The sequence below is a fragment of the Anguilla rostrata genome, chromosome 13 (genome assembly GCF_018555375.3).
Source record: "Anguilla rostrata isolate EN2019 chromosome 13, ASM1855537v3, whole genome shotgun sequence".
Taxonomy (NCBI): Eukaryota; Metazoa; Chordata; class Actinopteri; order Anguilliformes; family Anguillidae; genus Anguilla; species Anguilla rostrata.
In genome coordinates this window covers 16,563,894-16,583,816 of record NC_057945.1, presented here as the reverse complement: position 1 = coordinate 16,583,816, position 19,923 = coordinate 16,563,894, and the positions used below count along the sequence as shown (strand labels likewise).

General features: G+C 54.7%; 1 protein-coding gene across 1 annotated transcript in view; it reads left to right on the top strand.

Annotated features, from left to right (window-relative positions):
- The window catches only part of LOC135238318 (plexin-A1-like), a 231,062-nt gene that overhangs the window by 195,523 nt on the left and 15,616 nt on the right, over positions 1 to 19,923 (top strand). The window contains exons 16-27 of the mRNA XM_064306102.1: positions 1 to 8; positions 4,294 to 4,387; positions 5,642 to 5,878; positions 7,230 to 7,373; positions 9,392 to 9,626; positions 11,876 to 12,018; positions 12,874 to 13,130; positions 15,165 to 15,231; positions 18,024 to 18,170; positions 18,651 to 18,810; positions 18,971 to 19,074; positions 19,194 to 19,290. The exon at positions 1 to 8 is cut by the window's left edge and continues 160 nt beyond it. Coding sequence (XP_064162172.1) covers positions 1 to 8; positions 4,294 to 4,387; positions 5,642 to 5,878; positions 7,230 to 7,373; positions 9,392 to 9,626; positions 11,876 to 12,018; positions 12,874 to 13,130; positions 15,165 to 15,231; positions 18,024 to 18,170; positions 18,651 to 18,810; positions 18,971 to 19,074; positions 19,194 to 19,290 — 1,693 coding nt within the window. The remainder of the gene's footprint in view (positions 9 to 4,293; positions 4,388 to 5,641; positions 5,879 to 7,229; positions 7,374 to 9,391; positions 9,627 to 11,875; positions 12,019 to 12,873; positions 13,131 to 15,164; positions 15,232 to 18,023; positions 18,171 to 18,650; positions 18,811 to 18,970; positions 19,075 to 19,193; positions 19,291 to 19,923) is intronic.

Here is a 19,923-nt window from a genome sequence, read left to right as displayed (position 1 = left end):
ATCGCCAGGTAACACCCCGCCCATGCCTGGCCAGGCTAGGAGCCCGTTTGGGGCGCGCTATCCCTCCTTTCACTGTGAACTGCATTCAGTCTGTGAAAGATCCATAGTCCGTAGTTACACTTGCCTGGCTCATGGCAATGCAACAAAAGGGAGACCACACAGGGGCAAACATTAAACAAAAGTATTTATTAAGAAAATAATGAGATTTAACAGAAAAAGAACAGGTTTCAGTGTAATTGGAATCTTAAAGTAAAGTGTAGTGCAGTATGGACTGTGTAATGGCAAAATGTACTGAAAACAACAACATGGCTGCTGGAGACCAAGGGAGAGCCCAGACCTGAAGCCAATCAGCCAATCACACACACCTGCCAGCATTCCACCTGTGATTGAGAGAGAGAATACACAGGTACCACGTCCAAGAAATCCAAGAGAGGGGCGTGACACATTTTATTTCATTTAATCTTTTTTTAGCGTACTGAAGCTGTCTTTGCGTATCGTCTTGGCTGTGTCATTGGTCAGGTTGTGACTGTGAGGGCTTGTGTAGCAGTGGCGTGTTCTCGTGAGCTCGCAGACTATCCCAGTCCTCTCGAGAGGTGCCCTGACGGTGGCGTACTTCGACAGACAGACGCGCCCCGCGCGTGAAGACCGGCGAAGTGAGCGGCGGGAGACGCTACTTCACGCCGTGCCCTCGCGCCGCCCCCGGCGTTAAACTCTCAGGGTTTAAAAAATAAATAAAATAAACGCGTGCCTCCTGAAAGACAATCAACACCTCGCGCTCTCGCCGCGGGTCCCTGTCTTTCCGAAAATAGCGCTTTACACCAATTACCCCCGCTCCGCCCCCACGCAGCGTAGCCGGGGCGAGGCCCCCGGAGGCCCGGAGCATGCTGGGCCGGCCGGTTGAGGGAGCGGCGGCGGCGGAGAGCCGGGGTGTCGAAGAGGCGTGTGACAGGAGCGCGTTTTCTGAAGCCCGTCGGGAGGAAGTGCTGCAGAATGGAGGTGCGAGGTGGCGGTGGTGGCGGCGGCGGTCGCGGTGACGGCGGGCCCTCGCTTTCGGCTGACGTGCGAACAGAAGAGATCTTAAACGCGGGCCGCGGGGAACCGACCCTGTTGCGCCTTCTGCTTCGTTTTCCCACTGATCTTTCCGGAGCCTTTACTGGCGTTCAACACACGGCGATTACGCCATAATATCCATACACCCAGCAGACCCCCAGCAGACCCCCAGCAGACACCCAGCAGACCCCCAGCAGACACCCAGCAGACACCCAGCAGACCCCCAGCAGACCCCCAGCAGACCCCCAGCAGACCCTCAGCAGACCCCCAGCAGACCCCCAGCAGACCCCCAGCAGACCCCAGCAGACCCCCAGCAGACCCAGCAGACCCCCAGCAGACCCCCAGCAGACCCCCAGCAGACCCTCAGCAGACCCCCAGCAGACCCCAGCAGACCCTCAGCAGACCCTCAGCAGACCCTCAGCAGACCCTCTTTACCTGGGAAAACACAGGACACGTGCTGGGCTTTTCCCCACATTCCTCAGTCAGACGCCTTAAACTCCAGACAGTGGTGCGTGATTCCGCTCATGAGGTTGGAGATCGCGGGCAGGTACCTACATTACATTACATTTGTTTGGAAGACGCCTTTATTCAGAGTGACGTACAATAAGTGCATAGCGAAGGTCATCGGAACAACTGCAAAACACAGGCCAGATAAGGTACAATACTCACTATGTAACAGTTATTCATAGCCATGAACACATTAAGTCCAGTTCACACAGTAAACTTTACTCTCTGAGCTAACCCATGCTAAGTCAAACTAGGAGGCATGACAAGCTACAACGTTACAAAGTGCAATGTAAGCGCTGGATGGAGGTACGTGCGACAGGAAACCCGCCAGGCCTGCTGTGGTGGCGGTAGTTCTGCGGTGGTACTCAAGCCCGGCCCTGGATGGCCCTGACGTCTGGCCAGGCACTCAAGCTCTCCACTCAAACGCTCATTGTCTCGATTGAGCCGCCTCCCCGCCGGGTCTCGAGAGCGCAAAGAGAGGCTGGACCCCCCCCCCCCTCGGCGGCCCTGGAGAGCCGGGGGCCAGGGGTCGAGTGGCCCTCGCGCGGAGGACGAGTGGGGTGGGGGGGGGGGACGCACTCGGAGCGACGGGCGGTCAGGCTCAAGCGACGCCGGACGGGACGAGCGAGAGAAGAGGGCTCGAGGGGTCGTGCGTGCGCCTCAACGCACGGGCAAACGCACAGCCTCGCGTGTGTGTGTGTGTGTGTGTGTGTGTGTGTGTGTGTGAGTGTGTGTGTGTGTGTGTGTGTGTGTGTGTGTGTGTGTGTGTGTGTGTGGTGTGGTGTGTGTTGTCGTGTGTGTGTGTGTGTGTGTGGGGAAGAAGACGGCGTCGTGCACAGTTTTATCAAAAGGGCCGCGCTCCTTCCCATTCCTCTCCCCTCTCCCTTGCCCTTTCTCTCCAGTCTCTGAGCTCACGCTCTTCATGGCGTTGTCAGGATGGGGGGGGGGGTGGGGGAGGCGAGTGAAATCCCAGAGGCCTGTGGGCCCTGCCTGAAGCACAGCTGTGGCGCCTCGCTCTCTCTCCCCATCTGCCGCGCCGATCGCCGCTGGGTCGCTCTCTGGCCGACCCCGGCGGGAAAGGCGGTGTATCAGAGGGGCCCGGGCGAGCGGCCCTTCCCCAGGCGCGCCCCTCTCGCTCGCCCCAGATACGCGGGGGCCCCGTCTGGCAGGCGCTGAAGAAGCCCGAGCCCCGGATGTTCTTCCGGAAGAGCTCCCTGGGTCCGCCGCCGCCGCCGCGCAGCTGGAGCCTCTGTTAGTTACCGGCGCCGGCAGTGGGGGGCAGAGGCTCGCGGCTAAGAGACACCGCCATTACCTCGAGCCGTCGGAAAGACGCATCCCCTCGTCTTGACGGATCCCGCTCCCCGAGAGCCGTGCCGCGATTGCCGCGCCTGTCGGCTTTAAATCGGGGAACGCGCTCCACTCCGGGCTGCGTGCGCACTCCGGGCGCTCCATCACATTTCCACGCATGAGGTTTTCCCAGGTAATGGTGGGAAGTAATGGATAATGCATGAAATTACAGCCCCGGGCGGCTTCCCCCCCCCCAAGGTTTCTCCTCAGAAAGACACAGGACGTTAGCCGCAGCTTCGCTGCGAATCGGGACTGTCAGTGCGACAGTCGCTCGTTAAGCTGACGGGTGTGTGACATCACTGCGCTGCGGCTGGAGTCGCCCAGAGCCCAATTTCACTCCTCATCGTTCACCGCAGGAGCCTGACAGAAGCGTGCGTGCGCGCGTCCCCTCCCCCGCTCCGCGCTCTCGCAGAGGACGCCTCGTTCCGCGCTCCCGGGCCTGCGGGTACTGCACTCCGGCACGTGAGCGAGAGGAAGGAGGTCTAATCAGCCAGTAAAGCTTTGGGAGGCCTTGACTGTTCAGCGCACTTACGGGCCTGAGAGCCTTTGTTGGGATCACGGGGTCACGGGGTCTCATTGAGTCACCGGTCGAAAAGGCCCCGTAAAATCCAGACTGTGCCCCAGCGGTCCCCGAAGACCGATGTTTCACAGCACACGCCCGTGCCCTTCAGAGTGCTTTATTTAGCCGCCGCGCTCGACAAATAAAACACACGCGCGTATAAATAAAGGTGGAAGCCGCGGCGGCGCAGCCACTCTGAAATCCCCCCGGGGGGCCCGTGTTGATGCAGTCGGGGAGAGAGATCCATGCAGATAGTCGTCGCAATTTTTATGGAGGAAAATCCATTTTGAAAATCCTGTTGGTTATTCTCCGGAGCGTTACCTGAGCTAAAAAAGGGGCCCCCTGAGGAAAGGGGAGGGGGGGGGGAGGGGGGGGGGCTGGAGCTCAGCATAAATAACGCTAACGGCCACGGAGCCCCTGAAACGGGCCGGTGTCAAACGCGGCTCGGAGCGCGGCCAATCGGACGCGGAGCCGAGCGGACGCGTCGCGTTTGAGCTGGAATCGAAGCTGAAGTCGTGTTTTATCTGTTTTATTTATGACTGTTTTTTTACTAACTTTGCTGTTCTGAAGGCTCTTCTGGAAGGGCTTGTTTGGAATGTGAACATTTGGCCTGTCCCCATTTGTCCCAGTCAGCTGCTGTAGATTTGTGTGCACCCGGTGTGTTGTTATGGAGGCATTTTGAGTCGTTGCGTGGATGGTATCTCACAGTGGATGTTGGGTGCGTTTTGCGTATTGATTGTAGATGGGCCTTCTGTGCCTTTGTGGTGATGTCACACCCCTGTGTTTCTGCATTAGCTCACTCACTGACCCGACTCCTCCTTCCTCTGCAGTGGCGGGACCCCCCTGACCATCAGCGGCACCAACCTTGCTACCATCAAGGAGCCCAAGATGCAGGCCAAATATGGGTCTGTGAAGTCCCTCCACGTGAGTATCGCTGTATTTATTCCCCACCTTACAGGGACTGCTACAGAATACTGCAGTAACAGTCAGGTTACTCCCCACCTTACAGGGACAGCTGCAGAATACTGTAGTATCAGTCAGGTTAGTACCCACCTTACAGGGACAGCTACAGAATACTGCAGTAACAGTCAGGTTACTCCCCACCTTACAGGGACTGCTACAGAATACTGCAGTATCAGTCAGGTTATTCCCCACCTTACAGGGACTGCTACAGAATACTGCAGTAACAGTCAGGTTATTCCCCACCTTACAGGGACAGCTACAGAATACTGCAGTAACAGTCAGGTTATTCCCCACCTTACAGGGACTGCTACAGAATACTGCAGTAACAGTCAGGTTATTACCCACCTTATGGGGACTGTTGTGAGTTGGTCTGTTAGTCAAAGTCACCAAGTCCCTGGGCTTGTTTGTGTCTGTCTGTCTTGGACTGGCAGTTTAACCTTTGAAATGTCAACCAGCAATGAACCAAAGCTAGCAAAGCTCCCCCTACCCACTACCACAGGGCCTGCATAACCTTTCTCAGATTTACACCTGAAATGAGACATTAGTCTTGGAACTGGGAGATTTTATTTGCGTTCTTCTCAATGTCAGGTTTGTTTTGGCTATTTTTTTGCATTTGTATCCACACGTTGTGCCAATGATGAATACTGCAATCCTTTTACGCTGCCTCAAAAAGTGCCTGCTTTTTATTTGGATTTTAAGAGATGTCAGGCTGTGACTAATGATATTCTATACAGTTGGTAGTGTGCTAGAAGAAGTGACGTGCATAGGCTTTTTTATTTCCTGGACCAGATTGGACTCGCATATCCACACATGGCAAAAATGTTTATTCAGCACTTTAGTGTCTTAGTCAGTCTGTATGGTGTCAGAGATAATAAAATCTAATTTAGTCAGGAGAGTGGCGAGCATTGTTGGGCTGAATGGCCTGTTCTCCTCATTATGTTATGCTATGTTATGTTCAGATAGGGATAGAACAGACATGTCATCGCCATTCACAGCTTGATGGTGATTGGTGGATGCTCCTTGGTGGCACTGCTTCTGGGATCCCTGAACCTGTGTGGGTAGCATGGCCAGAAGCTGTCCACCAGTTACGATTGGCGTTGTTATATTTGTTGTTATCAGGTGCCCTCTGTGATTGGTTGAGCTCCTCTCTGGATTCTGTGTGCCAACATGTCTGCCCTGTTCCCATTTTCACTGTGGACGCTTGGCCCTCCTCAGAACTGCACGGTCTACAACAACACCATGATGGTGTGCATGGCGCCCTCCGTGGCCGGCTCTGAGAAGGGCTTCTCGGAGGTGGGCAGCGCCCCGGACGAGATCGGCTTCGTCATGGACAACGTCCAGTCTCTGCTGGTGGTCAACGAGACCTTCAGCTATTACCCGGACCCCGTCTTCGAACCCCTGAGCCCCACGGGCATCCTGGAGCTCAAACCCAGCTCCCCGCTCATCCTCAAGGTGAGAGGCAAGCTTCAGAGAGAGATGCGTCCGCACTTGGCTCGTTCTGCTCCCTCACAAGGACGAGTGGGTCCTGCCCTCCCCACCGTGGTTATTCCTAGATATTAAGTAATGAGACCGGATTTAGCACTTTGTGCGTATGTGCTTGTACCCCACCAGACAAAATGGCTGCCTGCATCGACAATTTTGCAATGGTATTGAGTCCTGCTCTTTTTTTCCTCTTCACCATAGTTTGTTTCCTTTATATTTGCACTAGGTGCATTGACCGCCATACTTAGCACTGGTAGCATAGGACACCTTCAGTTCCACTATAATGTGACCTGTGAGCTGCACTGAATGCACCCTCCGCCCTTCTGTGCCAATTAAGATCAGAAAAGTGTTGAGCGCTTTATTTATTTTTTTCCTCAAGGAGCATTTTTTTAAACCTTTGATTGGCTCTATTAAATATTTTACACTTGATCCAGTTCTCCCTTATCCATTTCTCCTTGAACTTCAAAGCTATAGAAAAAAAGAAAAATCTGCATATTTTACAGTGGGGAAAAAAAGCTTTTTTTGCTTTGAGCTTATTTAAAAAATGGGAAAAAGAAGCATGACTACCATTACTTTACCATTAAATGAAAACTCTGTAATGAAACCTTTGATTACTGCAGCCGCTGCTCTGTTAGCAAAACCTGCACATTAGCGGGAAAAATAAGAACAAGAAAATGCAATCCCCGCGATGTAATCTCGGATACATTAGCCGTGCATTAAATTTTTCATGCAATTAATTTTTCATGGCCGATCCTCCTGGGTAATGTAAAATGTAACCCGTTTGAAATTAAGATGTGTGTTCTTAGAGGGTATTTACCCACCTAATTGGATCCCTCGGTCACCAGATGGATTGGTGCCTCCTAGCAGCGGAGCGAAATGATACCGGAACGAATCGGCGCGTGAAGCGCCCTCCGGGCCCAGCGCCTCACAGCGCGGCTGGCAGGGGGACGCGGCAGCGCCGCTGCGCCTACCTGTGAATCCAGCGCGCGTCTGTGCCGCTGTTTCAGGAAGTGGGGCAGCTGGTCGTTGTCGTCTCAGCGTCCCCTCCTGTCTTGGGGTTGTCTACTGTTGCCACTTTGAAAGAGTCATAATCGATATTGAAAAATGTTGAAATGCATGTATGATGATCAGCAGTAAGTGCCCGGTGCTAATTTAATGAGCTCATTTGATCTGACTAATGCACTGAGTGATTAAAGTTTCACGGGTGCTATAGGTAATTAATGGGTAACTGGAGTATTCTGTTGTGGTTCAGATCTGTGCTTTGTCTGTCTGAATGGAGGCACGCGGGTGTGAACGGACGCTCGCTTCTCTCCCCTCGCAGGGCCGGAACCTGATCCCCTCGGCCCCCGGGAACTCGCGGCTCAACTACACGGTGCTGATCGGGGAGACGCCCTGCGTGCTGACGCTCTCCGAGGCGCAGCTGCTGTGCGAGTGGCCCAACCTGACCGGGCACCACAAAGTCACGGTGCGTACCTCCGCCCGCCGCCGCCGCCCGGGCCCCGCTCTCCGTTGTGATCCACGCGCCGTGGAAACCGCCTCAGTCCCGCCCCGCTCGCACTGCTCCGCGCTGGGACGTTTGTGTGTACACCGCCGCTCTTCACCCAGAGTTAATCTGCAGCGCTTCGTTTGTGTTTATGTCACCTTGGACCCGTTAAGCCAGTGGAATTGTTTGCAGTCCAGCGTCACCCCGGCCCTCCTGGAAATGAGTCTGACATCCTCCATTTACTTCCCTTCTCTCTGGCTGCTCGTAATCCCGCTTGATAGCTTCCCTTCCTCACCCTCGCGCGCACACGCACACGCACATGCACACACACACACACACGCATGCACACACACGAGCACACACACACACACACAAGCACACGCACGCACACGCGCACACGCACGCACACGCACGCAGCCACACACATGCAGCACACCCGCACACGCACACGCGAGCATGCACACACACACACACGCGAGCGCGCGTGCCCATTCCCGCAGGACTTCCTGGTTTGCTGTAGCTCGCGCCGCGTCGTGCAGAGAGCTCCTAACAGACCCGAAACACAACTCTGTGTTCCTGTGTCCGCAGGGACCGGCGTAATTTCATTTCATTTTTACCCAGCGGCGAAAAGCAGCTCGCGCTCCGAGGTTCGAGTGGCTTAGCGAAGCCGAGGCGATGCGCGGACGATGAGAAGATGAGGGAGGGGGGAAAAAAACATTATTTTTATAAAGCGCGGTCGGTGCGGTCGTTGGACTGTGGACGGCGGTAAAAATAGAGCTGTCTCTTCCAGTCCCGAGCCGGCTGCTCTGATTGCGCTAGGCGGGCCCTGGAGAAGGCCACAGCTGTCTGGTCCCATGCCTGCGCAGAGTGACCTACAAAAGGGCTGAGCTTGGCCGGGTTCCCCCCCCCCTTCTCCCCCACTCCCAGTCCCAGCACAGGCACACTGACCCCATACGTGGACAGCTGCACCCCCCCAGCCCCAGCCCATGCTCGCCAAGAATTCTGGGAAAGCTGTTTTGATTCTGGGTTCAGAAAGATGGGCTTTCCCAGCGGACGCTCTCTCTCTCTCTCTGTTGGAGAGCGTTGACAGGGACGCGGGGGCCCACAGAGCCGCACGCGACTCGCCCGTACCCCACAGCGTGACTCGCCCGTACCCCACAGCGGGACTCCCGTGACTCGCCCGTACCATGCAGTGCACCACTCTTGTGACCGAGAACCTCCGCACAAAATGAACTGATGTCCACCTATTGCACCTGTTTTTGAGAGCCCAGAAGGTGCTGGCTGGCCACCAATGTAGCGGCCTGCTGAAGTACACAGGAATGTTTCGTTGGTGCCCTCGATTGAGCTAGCTTTTCATTTTCTAGGTCATCGGTTCTCAAGATGGGTCATCTGTGTACGTTTGCTTTCCTTCCAACCAATCTCTCCCAAGTTCTTTCATCATTTCTTTCCTTAAACTTGTTAACACAATGCAAGTTTGTCTTGTTATCATTTGCTTTGTCTTTGAATTCTTCATTATCTACCGAATGATTAGTTTTAGTGGCCATGCATCCACACGCACCAATTCACCTCTTTTTCCTCTCAGTTCATCTTTTACTATATAGGACAGTGTGAACATGGGACTTTTATTCTTCATAGCATCTGTATCTATTTCTGACTTCATTCAGCACAAGAGGGTAAATAAAACACGAAAAGTGTATTTGTAAGTCAACAATTAACAGGTTGTTAAAATCCTGGGATTGGGATTGTGGTTGGAACAGAAAGCGGCATACGCAGGGGTCCCCTGGAGAACCGCTGGTTTAGGTAAACGTGTGCGTTTTTGGATACTTGTTGTTACTGTCATTTATCATTTTTTGCTCCTTGTTGTCTGATGATGTGCTATAGAGACGCTACAGCTGAACACGAGTGCTTGGTGATAAAGTGTCACAGGTTGATGGAGTGCTGTTCTGTGCGTTCGTGTGTGTGTTTATGCCCGTCTGTCTGTGTGTGTGTGTGTGTTTCAGATTCGGGCGGGCGGGTTCGAGTACTCCCCCGGCACCCTGCAGATCTACTCGGACAGCCTGCTGACCCTTCCCGCCATCATCGGGATCGGCGGCGGCGGCGGCTTGCTGCTGCTGGTCATCATCGCCGTGCTGATCGCCTACAAGCGCAAGTCGCGCGACGCGGACCGGACCCTCAAGCGGCTGCAGCTGCAGATGGACAACCTGGAGTCCCGGGTCGCGCTGGAGTGCAAGGAAGGTAGGGCGGCCGGCCGCCTCCCCTCTCTCTCTCACCCGCGGCACCTCCCTGCCCGCTCCTCCTCTGTCCTCCCTCGCTGCGGCACTCCTCCGGTGGGGCGCCCCAAAACCCCGCCTCCAGTCTTTCTCAGTGCCTGTGTCTCCTTCCGCCCGTGCTCCCCACAAGTCTCTCTCGCTCGTCCTCCAGTCTGTCTGTCTCTTCTTCCTGTCTGTCACCCTCTCTCTCTCTTTCTCTCTCTCCTTCCCTATTTCTCTCTCTCTCACTCTCGTTATCTGTCTCTCTCTCTCTCACTCTCTCTCTCACGCTTTCACTGTCCCCCTCTCACTCTCTCTCTTTCTCTCTCTCTTGCTCTCTCTCTCTATGTCTCTCTCTCTCACTCTCATAGTGAGATAAATGCACCCCCACCCCTTCCAGGAGGCAGTCCCTTTGGTCTGGATCTGCTTCCTTTGCTTTTGCAGCGAGATGTTCACACCTCCCATTGTCCTGCCAGGTGTTTGCTGTGGGTGTGTTGGGGGTGGGGGTGGTGGTGGTGGTGTCGGTAGGTGGTGGGGGGGGGGGGGGAGCAGGCCAGGCCAGGCCTTTTCACGCACTCTTAGGCATTCTGATCGCGGCGCTGATCATCGTTCTCCCTGGCGTCCAGACAGGCCGAGAATCCCAATCCAGACCCCGCTCTTCCCCGTCTGTTACGGTCCGCCCCCCCCCCTTACCACCGGCGGGCTGGCAGGTCAGTGCGGGGGCGGGTTTGTTGTGCCAGCCCTTCCCCGCCCAAGTTTGTCAGCAGTCTGTGTGCCTGCCAGCCGTCAGGGGCACGGAGAGTAATTGGCCATTATCTGGGCCTGTCCGTCCAAGGGGTCGCGACCTTTCCGGTCTGGCCCGACAGTGCGGTCTGTCACCTGAGCGGGGGACGGACGGAGGGATGGAGCCGAGAGAGCTGGAGCAGGAGAGAGGAGTGAACCCAGAGCCATGCGTTTAAACGCTTCACATGTATTTATTTTTAAAATGGACTTATTTGCATACTTTCATGGCAGATGTTCTTATCCGGGGGGCGTGGAGTTGAATGGGAACTGTGAAGGCTTGAAACGCACAAAGATATAAACGCTTTGTGAAATGTATGGTAATCGTGATGTCATACGGCGAGGGCTTCTACTTGCTTTTCAAACGAGCGGCGGGTGCGGCGGCGTTGGCGGTAACCGAAGTGGAGAATGCGTTCGCTCCAGCCTGGCTGCCAGGACTGAGACCAGGGAAGGAATTCGTCCATCGCGACGCTTAGCGAGGCTGCTTGGCGTGTGGCGGACCCCAGGCCGCGTCGAGCGTTCTCGTTAGAGAGGATAGGCCCCCCCGCACTGCAGGGGTGAGGCAGCCGTCCATCACTGGCGCCTCACTCTACGCCCGCCACCTTCTGCGGTGCAGCGTGGGGGGAAACGAGCCTCCAGGGGAATCATGGGAGCAGGGCTCTCCGTACCCTCCCGTCAGGACCGCCGTTTCACCCGTCTGCCGTCTCATGAGATTGAATGTGAACCGGCTTTTTTTGAAATAGCCTTGCCCTTAACGGTCGCCCTGTCCGCTCGGTTTTCTCTTTGTGTGATGGACTTCCTGTCTCGTCGACGGACTTCCGCGAGTCTCCGTTGGTCGTGGGGAGCGGGAGAGCGCCGTTGCCTGCCGCCGAGCCGGTGCGGCTCGCTTTCCTTCTCTGACCGTCACCGCGAGCGGGCCTCAGAATGGCGGCGGTGTGGCTTAGCGGTTAAAGGATGGCGCTGGTTGCCAGAGCGTTCCGGGGTCAGTTTTCATTTGGGCCCAAGCCACTGTAGCCTCGAGCAAAGGCACTGAACTTAATTGCTTCATTAAATATGCAGCCGTAAGTTGCCCGGAATAAGGTCGCCTGCTAAGCAAATAAATAAATTCGGAGTAATAATTACAGAGTGAAAACATTTTTGTGAGCGACTGTGAGGGCTTCACGGCTCTGATAACGCGTAGTTTGAGCGCTAACGCCGAGCCGTCCTTGTTTGACGGCTTCAGGGCGACGCTGCTCGTGTAGCTATTAAACATGCTACCGCACGGTACATTTCAGACCACACTGCTCACTGGCTCAGTGGCGGGTTGCTAGCATACATGTAGTTTTAATTGGGAATGGCTTCGATTGCATGTTTAATTGAATATGGCTGATTGTTGTTGGTATTTGAAGGAAGGTGGCGACGCTGTTTCTCCCGATGCGGGTGGAGTTAAAGTTTTCGGTGTCTCTCGTTCGACAGCGTTTGCCGAGCTGCAGACGGATATCCACGAGCTGACCCAGGAGCTGGACGGAGCCGGCATCCCCTTCCTGGACTACAGGACCTACGCCATGAGGGTGCTGTTCCCCGGCATCGAGGACCACCCTGTACTCAAGGAGATGGAGGTACGGGTCAGTACATCACTCACGGTCATGGGCCCGCACCGAGGCACAGGACGGTCACAGCACCGCTGGAGCGCACGGTCGGGCTGCGGTCACAATGCACAGTTCTGCGCAGTCACAACACACAGCACTGCAGTCACAACACTCAGCTCTGCAGTCACAACACTCAGCTCTGCAGTCACAACACTCAGCTCTGCAGTCACAACACACAGCATTGTGTACTCACAACACACAGCATTGCAGTCACAACACACAGCATTGCAGTCACAACACACAGCATTGCAGTCACAACACACAGCATTGCAGTCACAACACAGCATTGCGCAGTCACAACACACAGCATTGCATACTCACAACACACAGCATTGCAGTCACAACACACAGCATTGCATACTCACACACACATGCATCACACCGCACTGCGCGTACACCCATCTGCAGCAACACAGCACAGCGGTGTAGAATATGTTCTGAATCTGTAGGGATGCTGCAGTTCATAAAAAGACCGTTTAAATGTTTATTTCATGAACGCCGGAGCGTTCGAGAGCTCCTAACCTATCAGACGGAGAGCGCAGCGACTGGCTCAGCCGCTGCGCACGGCGACGCTGGAGTCACAGACGTGCGTTTCCCGCTGAATTCTCATCGGCTTTCCGCCGAGCTCGCCGCGGTGCCGAGGCTCGATCGCCCAAGCGAATCGCCTCCGTTCACCTCTCCCCAGCGCTTTCCCGCTCCACTGCTTCTCTCGTTTTTTCTTTTTCTTTTCTTTTTTTCTCATCCCGCGCTCCGCCGGGCCGGGTTTTCCGCTCCGGGCCCCCCTATTCGCTGACGCTCTCTCTATACCCCGCCCCCCCCTCCCAGGTGCAGGCCAATGTGGAGAAGGCGCTGACGCTGTTCGGGCAGCTGCTGAACAAGAAGCACTTCCTGCTGACGTTCATCCGCACGCTGGAGGCGCAGCGCTCCTTCTCCATGCGCGACCGCGGCAACGTGGCCTCGCTCATCATGACCGCGCTGCAGGGGGAGATGGAGTACGCCACCGGCGTGCTCAAGCAGCTGCTCTCCGACCTCATCGACAAGAACCTGGAGAGCAAGAACCACCCCAAGCTGCTGCTGCGCAGGTCTGTCTGTCTGTGTTCATGTATGTGCGTGAGGAGTGAAGACAGCCCTGGTCTTCCTTCTTGAGTTCATCTTCCCTCTAATGTCCTGACCTCCTCATGTCACTGTCACTGAGGATTACACCCCTGAACACACACTCTCCCTGTGGAGACTCACAGAGAGAGAGCAACTGTGAACAGAGACAGCGTTATTGACTGTCAGCATTTTACATTTGCCAGTTTCATTTGCACTGTAGTTCACTTGTTTAATCTTAACTACTTTGACAGTAGTTTAACATTATAAAATTGAGGGGAGTGGAAAGTGGAGGATTGATTGATGATTGTACTGACTGCGGCAAGCAGACTGCAGTCAGATTCGGACGTTTTGAGTTTTGGAAAGAGACGGTCAATCTCGTTACCTGGTGGGGTGCACATCAGTAAATCTTCACTTCAGCATTTTCTTTTTATGTAGCGTCTGTACTGACTAGCTTCCGCCTGTTAAATATCCACAGATCTTAAATATTCATGAAGGCCTGTTGTTGAGTCCAACTCTCTCCCTAATGTATCTTCTCACAGATGTAAATGAATTGTAAATAATGATTACGATAAGGAAATGGAAGGCATTTAAATGCATAGCGCGCTGCCTCTGATTCCACAGAATCAAATTGACTGAGCCCTTTAGCTGATGTGAATGTAGGCGCAGCTGGAGAATTCTCCGAAGATGCCTACGAGTGCGTCTTATCCGTGTTCTCTTTATTGCGTTTAGTCTTATCGCTGCTTACGGATCTCCCTGAAACGGAACCGACAGCGGGCTTCAGAGCCTTGGAGAAACGCGTAAAGCTTGTTTTCAGGATCGAGGAATTATATCAGCCAAATCTTCACTTGAATCTGTTAGGTGTGTACCTGCACGGTGTGCTGTAAAATAAAGAACGCGCGGCGTTCTGTCAGGAAACGCGTACGTGGACCTTTGCTCGAGGAACGTCGGTCGTACGCACATGCTCAGTCAAGGCTAACCAAGGGTGTTCCTGGAGATCTACCATCCTGTAGATTTTCATTTCAACACTAATTTGGCACACCTGATTCTAGTCATTAGCAGCTCAATGAGATATCTAGCTGTTGAGTGAGGTGAGCTTTGTTAGGGTTGGAGTGGAAACCTACAGGACGGTAGATCTCCAGGAACAGGGCTAAGCAGCCCTGGCATTCCATTATGAAGGCGGTGGTGAGGAACTTGTGCTACCAAAGTAGTTTTGAGTTTTGGTGCAGCCAGGTCAGGGCGGCCCAGGCGGGCCGACGGCCAGGTGCGTTTCCCCAGCGACTCTATTACGGTCGCTGAGCTGTGCCGGCGAGCCGAATTCGATCAAAGAAATCAAATGCATGGGAGTGGTCAGGGCCACTGTACCTGGAGCCTGCTCCTGCAGCTCACTGATTTCTGCTGCAAACCTTTCATCTCTTTCTCTGCCAAAAATGTAAAAAACCTGAGTCCAGGTCCCTGCCCATGAATATACTTTAGCTGAGTTAAGAGTCTGACTCTGTTTGAGGATGGGGGGAGGGGGGGTTGTGGTGGTGGTGGGGGGGGGGGTGTAAGAGTGTTTCTAATTTCTCCCATGGTCTCTTTAACAAATTAGGAGTTCTAAAGTCTGTTAATTGAAGTATTTTAATGATTTTGGGGGTCATCTGCGTGTCCCGTGTTTAAGATGAATGTGCGCAGCTGCTTAATGCGGCTAATTGCCAGGTTTTAGGGACGGCCGCTGATTTGTCTTTGTCTGTTTTGCGAGCTCGTTTTTCGTTTTTGCCCGTGTGAAACGGATCGGCTGCAAAACTGCGGAGGGTATTCAGCAGGCGCTCCCGCTTGCCGTTTGTTCTCTCTCCCTCTTCCTCCTTTCATTTCTGCTGCATTGTACGCGGCGTTTCATTCCACCGAAGACACAGGGAAGGCGCTTTTATACACAAGCCGGGGCTGGAGCACAGCTCTACTGCATTTTCAGCAGGATTAGCTTCAGCACACTGAACGTCGAGAGCGATGCTCACGTGTTCCTCTCTCTTTCCCTTTTTCACCAGGACGGAGTCTGTCGCCGAGAAAATGCTGACGAACTGGTTCACCTTCCTGCTCTACAAGTTCCTGAAGGTAAAGTCCCAGCCGCACCAGGCCCCGCCTCCTGCAGGGAGAAGCGGGGTTTCTTTGCGCAGGGCTCGCTATCGGCCGAGGATGAGCGCGCTGGCTAACGCCGGTTTAGCGGCTTCCTGTCCCAGCCGCCGGGGCCAGATAAGTCGGCCCCTCGCCGGCGCCTCCGCCGGCGCCTTCCCAAAGCTCTCCGGTCTCCAGCGTCTCCACTCAGACGCCTGACGGGCGGGAGCTGTGAGCCGAAGCGTCCCTCTGAATTCACCCGGCCCCCCGCGTCCGTACCGAGGCTCGCCAGCTCACGCTCGCGCGGAGGCGCTCCGGTGTTTTTCTTTGTCGGCATTGGGTGGACGCTGTCTCTCGGGGGAACGCGATTGGGCAGCTTGGGATTCCAGCCGTTATCCCCGCCCCCTGTAGGAATCGCCTTCGTTAAAAAACTATCTCCGTACGTGCATAGGTGGGGATTGTTTCAATTGGGGACGACAGAAAAACTCCCCGCATCGATTGCCAGGCTTGTGGTGGGGGGGCGGAGAATGCTCCAAGAGAATACTTTCCAAATTCTCGGTTTGATTGTCAAGAGACGGGGGGAGGGGGGGGGGGGCGCTGGTGGCGAGGCCGTGCAGAACTTGAGAGACGGCGCGGTAAACAGATTGCTGTCAGCTGGAGAGAAGAGGACGGGGAGCAGAGAGGCGCTCTGCACCGTGTGCTGGCTCACCGGGGGTGCTTTTCACCTGCACTTTCTCTTTCTTTTCCTTGCTTTTATTTTGTTACCTTTGGCACATTTTCCGAGTTTCCTTCTGTTCTTACGAAGAGTAAGAGCAACAGTAGCGTAAAGGTGCGGAGTGCAGGTGTATTTGTTTTCTCACTCTTGCTGGCCCTCCTGTCCGCTTTGCGATCGCCACCCCCCTCCAGTTTTAACAGAACCGCCACTGAGGAACAGAAGCCAGTCCCAAAGCCTCAGTTTACATTTTTATCTTCTTGTTTTTTTATTTTTTATTTTGGCTTCCCGCCCCCAGCCCTCTGGATATCAGTTTAGCGCTAATTAAACCTTATTAGAATTTGCTTTTTGATGTGTTCCAAGAGCCTTTTGTATAATGTGGAAAATGATGGGGAGCGAATGACTAAACCAGCAGCGCTAGCCTAAGGATTAGCATTACGCCGCCGTCAGCTCGCGCAGGCGCGACCGGTCCCAGGATTGTTTTTGCAGCAGCAGCCACGCCCGCAGGCCCAAAAAGCCAGTGGACTTGTGGGTGTCAGTCGCCCATTTCCCGCCCTCCCTCCCCCTCTCTCGCCGGCGAACGCTGGCTCCGAGCACGCCGCAGTGAAGCTAGAATCCGGAATCAGAGGCGATTCCCGAAGACAGGCGTGCGAACGCGGGGTCTCCGGGAGTGATGTACGCGCGTTCCCGCTCGTTAGCAGCTGTCTGCTTAATTAGCGCAGATGCTAGCGCGTCGCGGGCGGCATATGGCGGTGTTGGGGAGGGTTACCCGGGGCCAGGAAGCGCTTGTAGTCTTCACCTTCCCGCCGCAAGGGCCCGGGGTCACGCGCGAGTGGAGTGGGACGGAAGCTCCTTCTCCAAACTGCCAGCGCTCCGTCACTTCTGATGGCGAGCCTCTGGATTACTGCAGAGGGTTATAAATGTCAGATGGTTCACTTTCTCTGACTGTGTGGGAGGCGGTGTGTGTTCCAGAGAGTGGCAGCGTTTGCATATGCGTGTGTGTTTATGCGTGTGTGGCTGTGTGTGTGTATGCTTTTATGCGTGTGTACGTATGCGTGAGAGAGAGAGATTGTGTGTGTGCGTGTATGTGTGTGCGTGTCTGTCTGTGTGTGTGTGCGTGCGTGCCTGCGTGTGTGTGTGTGTCTGTATGTGTGTGTGCGCCTGCGTGCGTGTGTGTGCATGTGTGTGTGCGTGTGCGTGCGTGCCTGCGTGTGTGTGTGTCTGTCTGTATGTGTGTGCGCGTGCGTGAGAGAGAGAGATTGTGCGTGTATGTGTGTGCGTGCATGTGTGCGTGTCTGTCTGTATGTGTGCGTGCGTGCATGCCTGATTGTGTGTGTGTGTGTGTGTGTGTGTGTGTGTGCGTAAAACCGAGAGCTCAGTCCTAGCTCTCCTGTCTCTCACTGCCTTGTTGACACGCTGACATTTCATGCACTCGAGTGCTTTTCGAGCACTTTTTTTACTGGGAGTCATTAACCTTCCATTAACTCCTCCGTCAGTCGCCGGTCTCGCTCCCCAAAGCCAGGAGGCCGGGCCGCGCATTCTAAACTGTTTGCCTTTTTAAGAGCCTTTTTTTTAAACGCGACTCTGAGTGGGGCGAGCCGCGCGGTCTGCGAGCGGGCACCGAACGCCGTCGCGGCGACTGCATCATCAGCTCCGCCTTCGGGAGACGCGGAAGGCCCCGGAATGCCGCGCGTGATAACGACCGGCCCCCGCGGAGAGAGGGGGTTACGCTCCGACAACGCCGCAAATCACATCGCGGCTCGGAGCGGAGCGCGCTCAGCTAAACGCGTTTCAGATTGGGTTTTTGTTTTGTTCGAAAATCTCCAGCGTCGTGAGCAGTCATCGATAGAATTACGGAGCCGTTGTCACGCCGGCTTTCACCTCCGGGGCCGTTCGAGAGAGACTGTATCCGCCGTTTGACATTGGTGGGTTTTTTTAGAGACGTCCTGCGTCGTGCCTGGGTAGACGTCCTTCAGCTTTGTCTGGCGCGGGGTCGGTGAGTGGCGGGTCCGTTCCCCTGAAACCGCGGTTCTGGCGTTCTCCCCTTGCCGACGGGCGTGTCCTCTCTCCCGTTCTGCAGGAGTGCGCCGGCGAGCCCCTCTTCATGCTCTACTGCGCCATGAAGCAGCAGATGGAGAAGGGCCCCATCGACGCCATCACCGGCGAGGCCCGCTACTCCCTGAGCGAGGACAAGCTCATCCGCCAGCAGATCGACTACAAGACCCTGGTGAGCGCGCCCGAGGAGGGGCGGGGCAGCGTGTTCGGAGACCTGGGGGCTGTGACGCAGTCCCGGGAAATGTGGGACCCCCTCTGTCGGGACTCTGTTCACTTAATATTTTTTCAGCCGTCAAATAATGTAGCGTAAATGTAATTCGATAGCTGGGCGGTCACAAACCGAGAAGGTTCTCGGGGAGCTAACGTCTTGATTTGCTACATAAATACCTGTGGTGTTTGATGATCTGTGTCGGCTCGAGGGATTTTCAAAGGTCAGCGGAAAGGAGATATGGTAGCGGGTGAAGCACCAATATGGCTGGGGTGCCCTTATGAACCTGACTTATTAAAAACAACAGAGGGATCCATACAGTATGACTCTCACGGCGGAGAGTGTGGGAACCTCAGAGCACATGTGCTTTCCTGACCTCAGCAGGATGTGCAGGCTTGTATCCTGATTGGCTCTGATGGTTTTCTCCTGGCCCCTCCCCCTCAGACGCTGCACTGTGTGAACCCCGAGAACGAGAACGCCCCAGAGGTGACGGTGAAGGGGCTGAACTGCGACACCATCACGCAGGTGAAGGAGAAGCTGCTGGACGCCGTGTACAAGGGCAGCCCCTACTCCCAGAGGCCCAAAGCCTCGGATATGGACCTGGGTAAGGACACCAGAGCTGTCTGTGTGAGTGAGTGAGTGTGGAATGGTGGGTGAGTGAGTGTGCGGGTTAGAGTTTTCTCTCGTGTGCAGTGCTGTACTGATTGGTGGACAGTGGTCATGTGACCCGGCGGTCTTGCTGAGTCTCCCTGTCCCTGTCGCAGAGTGGCGTCAGGGCAGGATGGCCCGAATCATCCTCCAGGACGAGGACGTCACCACCAAGATCGACAACGACTGGAAACGGCTCAACACGCTGGCGCACTACCAGGCGAGTACGCCCGCGCAGAACCGCCGTCCGTCGCCACGCTGGCCCGCGCGCCCTTTCCAGTGCCCCGCTGACATCCTCTCTCGCCACCCTGCCCCCCCCCCCCCCCCCCACCCCGATAGGTGACGGACGGCTCCGTGATCGCCCTGGTGCCCAAGCAGAACTCGGCCTACAACATCTCCAACTCCTCCACCTTCACCAAGTCCCTCAGCAGATACGGTGAGGCCCGTCCGGCGCCTGCTCCTTCAGCTTTACTTTCTGTCGCGCTGCAGAACGGCACGGAAATCACGCTCCCGATGCATAGCACAGTGAGCCGGTCCAGGTGTTACCAGAAGCGGCTGAATGTAGTGCGTGGAGGGAGTTTCTCAGTGGTTTGCCCTGGTACACTTAATATTGCTTCTCCTACGACTTGGAATGGCATAAGTAACATTCACTCAAAAAAAAAAAAAGTATTTTTTCAGTCTTCAGGCGATGATGCAAACACCCAGAGCATGGTTTGTGTGATACTCAGACAAATTATTCCTTATGATGTAGTTCATGTTTAATATGAAAACCGCACATCAGCATTTCTTCTCTTTGTAATTGTAGGTTTGCGATTTTAAAATCAATTGACATTAATAAATCACCAATCGGGCAAGTCAGTGTACCAGTAAAGCTTATGAACGTGAATCTGGCTGCGTTTGGTATACATTACAGCTACCGTAAACATAAGCAACAACATGTACATTTTAAAGAAAGAGCTGAATTGAATTTTTTTAACTGCCACGCACTGTGGGTGTTATTTATGTTTCTGATACTGCAAGGTTGTTTATCATAGTTTTTCTTGCATTTTTCATGGATTACGGCCTTGAA